Source organism: Crocodylus porosus, unplaced genomic scaffold (assembly GCF_001723895.1).
Source record: "Crocodylus porosus isolate Cpor-Errol unplaced genomic scaffold, CroPor_comp1, whole genome shotgun sequence".
Taxonomy (NCBI): domain Eukaryota; kingdom Metazoa; phylum Chordata; order Crocodylia; family Crocodylidae; genus Crocodylus; species Crocodylus porosus.
The window spans coordinates 5,248,101-5,258,144 of NW_017728944.1; the positions used below are offsets into that span (position 1 = coordinate 5,248,101).

General features: G+C 55.3%; 1 protein-coding gene across 1 annotated transcript in view; it reads left to right on the forward strand.

The window, feature by feature from the left end:
- The window catches only part of CNTNAP1 (contactin associated protein 1), a 17,664-nt gene extending 8,298 nt beyond the window's left edge, over positions 1-9,366 (forward strand). The window contains exons 10-23 of the mRNA XM_019550504.1: positions 231-337; positions 448-567; positions 1,044-1,247; positions 1,656-1,812; positions 2,265-2,392; positions 2,560-2,727; positions 2,958-3,176; positions 3,887-4,126; positions 4,547-4,774; positions 5,222-5,349; positions 5,736-5,829; positions 6,631-6,861; positions 7,517-7,564; positions 7,855-9,366. Of these exons, the coding sequence (XP_019406049.1) occupies positions 231-337; positions 448-567; positions 1,044-1,247; positions 1,656-1,812; positions 2,265-2,392; positions 2,560-2,727; positions 2,958-3,176; positions 3,887-4,126; positions 4,547-4,774; positions 5,222-5,349; positions 5,736-5,829; positions 6,631-6,861; positions 7,517-7,564; positions 7,855-8,045 (2,263 nt within the window). The 3' untranslated portion in view covers positions 8,046-9,366. The remainder of the gene's footprint in view (positions 1-230; positions 338-447; positions 568-1,043; positions 1,248-1,655; positions 1,813-2,264; positions 2,393-2,559; positions 2,728-2,957; positions 3,177-3,886; positions 4,127-4,546; positions 4,775-5,221; positions 5,350-5,735; positions 5,830-6,630; positions 6,862-7,516; positions 7,565-7,854) is intronic.
- The last annotated feature ends 678 nt before the right edge of the window (positions 9,367-10,044 follow it).

The window sequence follows — 10,044 nt, forward strand, 5'->3', positions numbered from 1 at the left end:
CAGCAACCCCTGCGTCTAATGATTTGGTGACCTGATCGTAAAAGGCCACCAGGTTGGTCTGACAAGACCTGCCACTGATGAACCCATGTTCATCCATGTTGTTGATGGGGGCGGGGGGGTCTCTGCTCTATATACCCCCTGCATTGGCAGATTGTCTTAGTAAGCATCAGAGTGGCACAGGGTGTCTGAGCTTAGTCCCCCCCTTGCTCCCCTTCGTCTGCTTCTGCCAGGTGCACCCCCAATCTTTGTGAGCATGGTGGTCGTTGCTTGCAGTCCTGGGATGATTTCATCTGCATCTGTGACCTGACGGGATACAAGGGAGAGACCTGCCACAAACGTGAGCCCCTGGGGATGGGGACTTGGGTTGTCATGAAGCCATTCCCAGCCCCTGGCAGGTTGCCCAATTTCCTCAGTATTCTAACCCAGCCTGTTGGTTCCTCATTATAGCCATTTACAAAGAGTCATGTGAAGCATATCGGCTCAGTGGGAAAACAGCTGGGAACTACACCATTGACCCTGATGGCAGTGGGCCCCTCAAGCCCTTCACTGTGTACTGCGATATGAGAGGTACTGGGAATAAGTGGCAACAAGGGTCTTGTGTTCCAGAAATGGAACGTAAGGTCCCTATCCAGCTCCAGGTGGGGGGACTAGCTGGCTGTAAGGGTGGGGAACAGGGCATAGAGCTTTTCCCCTCCAAGCCAGGCCTCTCCCATCTACCCCTATGGTGGGGGTTAGGAAACTGGATCTGGAGCCTCTCCCTGGGAGGAAACGCATAGGTACCACTTGTGTATGCAGTCTCAGCCCAGTTCCAGGGAAAGGGTTTCCACATCAGAAACAGTATTACTTTGTCCTTTGTGGTGAGGCTGTAGGGAGTGACAGCCCCTGCTCCACAGATGGACGTAGGTCTGGGGTGGGGCTTGAAGCAGGGCTAGGATGGAGATGAGGGAACTGGGGTGGTAGGGATGGGGTTGAAGTGAAGGTAGGAGGCTTGGGGGTCAGGAGCTTCCAGTCTGTTCTCACAGGGGCTTCTGGCCCTTCCCTAGAGGATCGAGCATGGACCATCATCCGGCACAACCGGCACTATGCCACACGGGTGTTAGGCTCCAGTGTGGACCGGCCTTACTTGGGGGCAGTGGAGTACTGGAATGCCTCGTGGGCTGAGGTGTCAGCCCTGGCCAATGCCTCTGAATACTGCGAGCAGCGTATTGAGTTCTCCTGCTACAACTCCCGCCTGCTCAACACACCCTGTGAGTGTGCCATGGGCAAGTGCATGCAAGTATGTCTGCTGTAGGAAAGTCATTGCTACCATGTCAGTGGGGCGGGGGGCGGAAGGGCAAGGGTGTGACGGGGGGCTGGGTCACCACATCACTGTGTGCCAGTGAGTGTGTGGGTGTGGAGGGCTGACAATGCCCCTGGCCCTGCTCTGACCCCTATCTTGAGGCAGGGGCCATCTAGCTTGTGGGGCTGCCCTTGGGTGACAGAGGACAATGCTTCCCTCTGGGTAGAGTCTGCTGCCCTGGTGCTTCCATGCCCCCTTTTAGTCTGCCAAGCACTCCCTGCACATCAGTACTGCTCCCTTGAGGCTGTCCTGCACTCAGCACCAAGTAACTCCAGGCCCATGTCCTTAACCTCCCATCTCTGCATCCTGTCCCCAGTTGGGCTGCCCTTCAGTTTCTGGATGGGCCGCCATAACCAGCGCCATTACTACTGGGGAGGCTCACGCCCGGGCATCCAGCGCTGTGCCTGTGGCCTGGACAAGAACTGTGCTGACTCCAGGTTCTTCTGCAACTGTGATGCTGACCATGCCCTTTGGTAAGCCCCATACCCCTGGACCAGGGAAGGGCTTGGTAGACACATGGCTGGAGGAATTGGTCAGGGCAGCAGGATGTGACTGTGATGGAGGAACCAGGAGGGGCTACTGGGGAGGAGTGAAGCAGCATGAAATGTCAGCAGAGCAGCTGGGAAAGATAACAGCCAAAGAAGGGGTTGCTGGGGAACAGCACCAGCAGTTTGGTACACGGTAGCCAGGGAGATTAGGCTGCAGTAGTATGGGACATCTGGGGATAGGCTGAGGCAGCATGGAAGGTTGGGGATTGGGAGGCTGGTTCACCACAGGAATGCAGGCTGACTTGGTTCAGGTTATGGGCAGGCAGACAGTAGGCCAGAGTAACACCGTAGAAGGTGTGCTGGGGGTTTGCCCCAGCTCCATTGTGATGCTAGCTTCTCCCATTTCCACTCCCCTGCCCCACTGGCTCTGGCTGCAGGAGGGTAGACAAGGGACTCTTGAACTTCGTGGATCACCTACCTGTCACTCAGGTTGTGGTTGGAGATACCAACCGATCCAGCTCTGAGGCCCAGTTCCTGGTGGGGCCGTTGCGGTGCTATGGAGACCGTGAGTGCTTGCTGTGGAGGAAAGGGCTGTGGCTGGGTGCTGGTACAGGTCACAGAGTCCTGGGGCTTTCTACAGGGAACAGGGCCAGCCCCTGGGTCCCTGTTGCTGGTCCAGCAACGAGCTGGCACAGTGCAGGGCCCTGCTTTGACCTTCCTGTCTCCTTGCAGGGAATACCTGGAACACAGTCTCCTTCAACAAAGGCGCTGTCCTGCTCTTCCCCACCTTCCAGGTCAACCAGAGCCTTGACATCTCCTTCTACTTCAAAACCACTTCCTTGTCTGGCGTCTTCCTAGAGAATTCGGGCTACAAGAACTATATCCGTGTTGAACTCAACAGTGAGTGGCTGGGCCTGCCTCAGCACAGAGTTGGGGGCTCTGGTGGGATGGCCAGAGCTTGGCTAGAGACTCTGGGCTGAGTTTCCAGTGCTGGCACAGCAGGGCTAGCTGAGAATAGGAGGGAGCTGGCGTTGGAAAGAGCCAGGACTAGGGCCTCTTCAGTAAGAAGCCCAGGGTTGGGAGCAGTGGCACAGAGGCCTCCTGGGAACTGATGTCTCCTCCTTGCGCAGCTACCAGGGATGTGCTCTTTGCCTATGACATTGGGAATGGGCACGAGAACCTGACAGTGAGTTCCATCTTCCCCTTCAATAATGACGAATGGCACTGGGTGCAGGCCGAGCTCAATGTGAAGATGGTACGACTGCGAGTAGATGAGCTACCCTGGGTTGTGCGGGCAGCCCCACCCCAGACCTACGTACAGCTGGAGTTTGACAAGCCCCTTCACGTTGGTGAGTGCAGGGAAAGGAGGAACCCTTCCCTGCCACCCCTGAGCCCTCCCCATCTGCGGGATTCTCAGAGCTGGCAGATTACCCAAAGAATCTCTCCAGAAATTCTTAGAAAATCCCCCCCCATAATCTCGCTCTTCCTTGTGCAGAAGCAAATAACAGCAATTGCAGCTACTCTTCAGAGGCAGATGTCCCACTGAGCCCTATAAGTCCCAGCCCTGGCACACTGGTTTGGTGCAAGGCAGAGGAATCCCCTGGGCTGCTGTAGTAGGGTTTCTCTTTGACACTAATGCTGCAGCTTGGTTAATGCAGCACTGACTACTGGTGAAAGCTGGGGGAGGTGCTGAGCTAGGAAGCTTGGGCTCTACCCCACACTCCGCTTCTGACTCTCCTGTGTGACCTTGGTTGTGGCCCTTCTCTCAGTACTTTGGTTTTCCCATCTTTCAGGTGAGAATGGTCACCCCTCCAAGTGACTGTGGGGCACCAGGGTGTTCCCAGGACCCTGAGCTCTGGGGCAGAGGATACTAGGGAGGTGAATGGCTTAGGAATGGGCTGACCCCACTGAGGGGCAGACAGAACTCAGCCTGCATGAGCCAACTCTTTCTGCCAGGGAACAGGTCAGGGGCCAACCCTACTCTGGTAGCACCAGTTGTCTGGCAACCCAGTGCTGGAGGGGGCTTGTGCCTGTGCTGATGCTGTCTTCCTGGTGCCAGGGGCAGCTGAGCACAAGATGCGTCCTTTCCTGGGCTGCCTTCGGGGATTGCGGATGAATGGTGTGACGCTGAACCTGGAGGGCAAGGCTAATGAGACGGAGGGTGTGCGGGTGAACTGCACCGGCTACTGCCAGAACCCACGGGTGCCCTGCCAGAACAGTGGGCTCTGCGTGGAGCGCTACAGCCACTACACCTGCAACTGCAGCATCTCTGCCTTCGATGGGCCCTTCTGCAACCGTGGTCAGTGCTGCCTGGGCCATGGGTGGGGATGGGGACAGATTGAGTTGTGGAGTCACACCTGTGAACTTGAGGACAGAAGTGAGGGCCAAGATGAGAAGAGTTAGTGGGGGTAGGCAAGGAATTGTAGGGTGCAGCTGCTAGGCCTTAAGCCAAGGTGAGGGCTATGGTGGTTGGGGCGGGAGGGGTTAGCCAGTGGTATCCATGGCACAAGTGCCAGCCCAGAAAACAGTGCAAGAAGCAGCATGTTGTTCCTGTATAAGAGCATGACTGTGGCCAGGCGCTATTGAGGTACCTGCATGCTGGGGAGTGGGATGGACCCTGTTTCCTTGGGCAGCTGGGATGTAGGGGCAGGAGTGTAACTGCCACTGTGGCTACCTTCCTACCTTGCTGCCCCTGTGGCCACCTGCCCCTGCCCCACAGATATTGGTGGCTACTTCGAGGAGGGCACTTGGGTTCGCTACAACATCCTGTCAGCTTCACTCTATGCTACCCATGAGTTTGCCAGTATTGTGAGCCAGCCCCTGCCTGGCTACAACTTGACAAGTGAGGAGGTGAGCTTCAGCTTCAGCACCACTTCTGCCCCTGCTGTGCTGCTCTACGTCAGCTCCTTTGTCAAGGACTATATGGCTGTGCTTATCAAGGATGATGGTGAGTCTGGGGGATGAGGTGCCAAACCCTGCCCTGTCTCGGCTCCCCTTTATCCCACTCTCCTATCAGCCTCCGTTCCTTCTCAGGGGCCCTGGCTGGAGCTGTTAGCTACACTTTTCTCCCTTCTGGCCTTGGGGATCTCAGACCCTGTCTGCTGTGGGGAGGCTCTGTCTGCAGGCTCATAAAGCTTGAGGCCAGAAGGGACCGTTCCGCCATCCAGGCCAAGTGCCCTGGAATCCACAGGCCAGAAATGCCTTGAGCCCAGATCTGGCCATCAGCTGGGCCCTGTGCATGAGAACAAGACACAGGAGCTAGGCACCTGAGAGGAGGCTTTGCACCTGTTCAGAGCACTCAGCAGCCTGTCGCAGCTGTGACAAATCTCTGATAAGGCAGGGGAGCTCCCAACCCCTCAGCACCCCCATCACACTCTGAGTCTTGCCTTGGCAGGCAGCCTGCAGTTGCGGTACCAGCTGGGCACCAGCCCCTATGTCTTCGCACTGACCACCAAACCTGTGACAGATGGGAGGCCCCATCGTGTCAACATCACCCGTGTCCACCGCACTCTCTACACACAGGTGCCTGGTGGGCTTGTGGGGGCTGCACCGGGCAGGGACCATCTATGCAGGCTGGGAGGGCTGTGCCAATCGGCCCTATGCAGAAAGGGGCTTCACTGGGATTTGGACACCAGGGGTTGGGGATCAGCTCCAGAGGGTGACATGGAGTGGGCATTAGGGAAGGAATGTTGACGTAGTAGTTGGGCTGTTGCTGGACAGAGTTGCCACAGGAGGCAGGGACAATGGGGCACTGGAAAGAATGAGGCTTTCTTGCCTGGGTCTTCTGTAATTCGTGCCAGCAAAGATGGGTGGAGTCAAGGGAGCAAAGCTGCCCTCTGGGCCTAACCCCTAGTGGAAGCTGGCTGTGGTGGTGCTGATGGGGCCTGTGCTCTTGACCTTGGTCCTAGGTGGACTTCTTCCCTGTCATGGAACAGCAGTTCTCCCTGTTCGTGGACAGCAAGCTGGACTCACCCAAGAACCTGTACCTGGGCCGTGTGATGGGTGAGTGGGGCCTGGGGACCTATTCCCAGGGCCCAACTGCTTTCCTTCCCCTGACACCTTTGCCTGCCATGAGGGCTGGGAACTCCCTGCTTCCTGTGTTGCCCCTGATGGAGACATTTCCTCTACACCACAGAGTTGCTGGGAAGTCCCCTACCTGCTCTCTAAGGGCTGGAACGGCTCATTCCCCTTATCAAGACAGGTCCCCTCCTTTCATTTGAATCCTAGAGAAGTAGGGCTGAAAGAGGTCTCCTAGTCCAACCCTCTTGACCGAGGCAGGATCATCCCAATCTAAACCATCCATACAAATCCACTGTCTACCTCCTAGTAAAATTGCTGTCAGCCCTGACACACCACAAGACCTAACACCCTGACCTGCCACAGGTAAAGCAAGGGAACCACAGAAGCCAACATGGTGCTTCTTTAGTATATGCTCAAGAGATCTCGGGCTGAGAGCCATGCTCCCAGTGACATGCTGTGGGTCTCTGGCACCCAGGGGCCAATGCTTGTATTAGCACCCCCCCACCCCGCCCCCTTCTTGTAGCAATGCTTAAAGTCACGTTGCACAATAAGAACTTGGAAGGGCCCAGCTGGTGCCCCCTCCCCCTCCCAGGAGCCACGGCTCCCTCCTACCCCACCTCGGCCTGCCACTGCATGCTCCCTGCTGCAGGGAAAGGTACCCCTCCAGTCCTGTTCCCTTTCCCTCCAGATCTCCCTAGAACCATTCCCAACTCTGGTTTCATACAGGGAGGTGAGGAGGTGCCCTGGGGCACTGATTAACCCTTCCCTCTCTGTGCTGTGTAGAGACGGGTGTGATTGACTCAGAGATCCAGAGGTACAACACACCTGGCTTCTCCGGCTGCCTCTCAGGGGTGAAGTTTAACACCATTGTGCCTCTCAAGTCCATCTTCCGCCCGAGCAGCACGATGGTGCACTACAATATCCGGGGGGAATTGGTGGAGTCCAACTGTGCATCCATGCCTCTCAGCACCATGCCCATCCCCCCGGAGATGGATCCCTGGTACATGGGCACAGGTAGGGCCCTTTCTTGACACCTGCCTCTAAAACTCAGACAAGGTTGTGCCAGGCTGTCTGCACCACTGTACCTGTTAGCACTTCTGTAGCCTAGAGGGCAGCTGTACTACAAGGGGTCCTCCAACATGGTAAAGACTGGAGCATAGTGAGGGAAGGGGAGGTTGCACAACTCGAGTGATCAGAGCTGGGAGCCAGGACTCCTAGGTTCTGCTCCAGGAAGATGACAGCCAAGGTGTGTCCCTTCTTCTTGGCCTCTGGTGGGCCTTCCCAACAGATGTTCTGGGACAAACTGGAGAGTTGTTGCCTTGCCCCTCCCAGTTCTTCAGGCCCTGGGTTAGGGCCCTTCCCCAACAAGCAGGGCAGGTGGCACAGCAGTAAGGGGCACTAGTGCAAGAAGTTCTTTTCTCCGGTTGTAAGGACTTGCACTGCCCTCTGTCTTGGTGGGACTCTTTGGGGCAAGCCAGGGGAGTGCGCTGGTACGGGATTGGTCTGGACTCTGCTCATGAGAGGGGCTTGGTAATGGAAGGACCATCCCCAGATCCCTCCCTTGATGCCAGCTCTTGGCTCCTCCCCATCAAGCTGCTTCAGCCAGCTGCTGGTGCTGTCAGCCCAGCCCTGTCGCCTTTCAGCATTGTCCCTGCTTTGTCTTCTGCAGAGTTCCCTCATGTGCATGATGACGGCTGGACTGGGATAATCATTGGATGTAAGTGACTCCCTGCTGTGTTCAAACCCATCTAACAGCCTTTGCCCTCTTCCCCGTGGGGTGGTTCTGCACAGGCCCCATGCTGGTGTGGCAGTAGCCCAATTTGCTCAGGTGTAGGACATGGTCAAAGAGCAGAGGGGCTGGGGGAGTAGTGCCTTCCAGCTACAAGCAGAGCCTTTTGGTCCTGGCAATGCTGAACTATGGCTCAAAGTCTCGGGTGCCCTCCATACCCTGCTGTCAGGCCCCCAGCCCTGCCAGTATCCTTAGCACTGTTCTCCTTCCTCTTCCAGTTGTGATATTTCTGCTGCTGCTCCTTGGTGGCCTACTGGTGCTACTGTATCTCTACTATCACCGCTACAAGGGCTCATACCACACCAATGAGCCGAAAGCCATTCAGGACTACAGCAGCGCAGTCAAGCCCCTTGCCAGCCGCAAGGACCAGAACCTGCCCCAGATCCTGGAGGAGGCAAAAAGTGACTAGCTGCTGGAGCAGGGCTGGGTGGACGGGGGGAAGGGTTAGCTCCACAGGCACTTGGCATCCTGCACCCGCAGGAGACTCGCCAGAGGTGTTCCTCTCCCAGGAGCAGTACTGGAAGGTGTCTCCTGCCATGGCCAGGAGGGTAGTGAGCGTTGCGGGACCAAAAGGCCAATTGAACCCGAACTGCCAAAACCCAATGCTGGACTGGGGCAGCAACGCCTTCCTCTTGTGCTGCTTCTACCTGCCCACATCACACCAAGTGTTGCTTGGGGCTGTGCCTTGCATAGCCTGTGAGCCACCTGTGTGAGGATTGTCTTCCTCCTATTGTACATCAAGGCCAGCCCCTAAGTCCTCAGCCCAGACGCATGGTGGAAGTCATATGCCAGGTGGCTCTGCCCACTGTGGTTTACACCTACCAAGCTGCAAACCCCTTCCCCTTCCCTTTCCCCCTCTGGGGGTCAAGCTGCAGCCAAAACTCCTCCCAACTCTCAGAGAACGATTGCAGCCCATGCATCAACATGAAGCTGCTTTCTGAGCCCAGGCTGGGACAGGGCTATACACCTGTGACCTGTAAAATTGCCCATCCCAGGCTTACAGAGGCTGTTTTCCACACAGCCACCCAGGCATGGCCCCAGTTGAGGAGACATGCTTGTGTCTATTTTACATGCTCCAAACCTGTTGTTTTGTAGGGGGAATATGCACTACAGTATAGCCTGGCCTTCCACATGTCTGGTTAGCAAAGATAGCACCTAGATTACCTGCTTGTTTACTCGCTTAGCAAAAGCCATTAAGTGAACCATGCAATATAGAGCGTATGAGCACAATCCTTAGGTCGTGCTCTGAAACCTGTGCAATATCCCTGCCAGTATATGCAGTGGCAGCTGCTGCCATGCATGAGCCTGCACTTTGCTGAGATGCTGCTTCCATACAATCAGGTACCAACCATCTGATTCTTTCTACCATTTTTGTTGTCAAGTTCTATATTACTCACTGGGTTTTTTTATTCTGTCACTTTGTATAAAAAAGTACCAAAACCAAACAAAAAAAACCAACAAAACAGAACTTAACGTCAGATGCTACATTTCAAGTGAGTGTTGTGGTAAAAGGTCTGTCGTTTGCTACTTCTCTGTAAGAAGTGCTAGTTGTGCTGATAACTTCCAGCCCAGTGAAAGTGTCAGTCACACGCTTCATTGTGATGAGATGATGTTACAGAAATGCATTTATCTTCCCAAAGGTCTGGCTCCACCAGGCACTTTATTTTTGAAAAATCTGTTTTGTTGAATGAAGTGTGAAGATATTCAAATAAATGCAGAATGATAGCGTTCGACACACTCCCTGACCTCACAGTGGATGTGGGGAGAGGGGAAGTGGGAGGCAGAGGAGTGACACAGCCTACACTGCTAGGGCAACAGCTGTCAGCTATGCTGATTCCTGGCAGAAAGCCACTAGGGAGAGTGAAATGCTCTAAGCACTACCCTTCTTCCCATGAAAGGCTCTGTCCTTTGAGCTTCCCCCCTCAGCTCAGCTGCCTTTTGTGCACACACCGCTCCTTCTGGAGGCAAAGGACATTGGGAGTCAAGGAGAATGCATCTACATGAACTGAAATATCCTGCACAGCAGTCCCCAGGACTGCAGGTCAATGCTTACCTAAGGAGGATGCTGAAGCCCTTGAGAAAACAGCAGCAGAGATGGACAGGTAGGGCATTGTGGGATACCTCAGGACTCTAATCCTCAGCACTACCCCAGGGAAAGTGGTGCTTTGATTTGCTCCAGCTGAAGGACTGGTCCAGGGTCTTCCAACAGACTCATTACCCACCAGCCTCCCCTCTCCCGTGCAACAGTTCAGCTGACTCACATATGAAGCTGAGAAGATTTTTCCCCTCTCTTGTTGCTACATGACAGGGTTTTTTCTTGCCTCTCAGAAGCACTGGGCATTAGCTGCAGCTAAGGCTGGAGATTGTGACTGGGGAGCCAAGCAGCACTGAAGACTTGTCCTTAACAA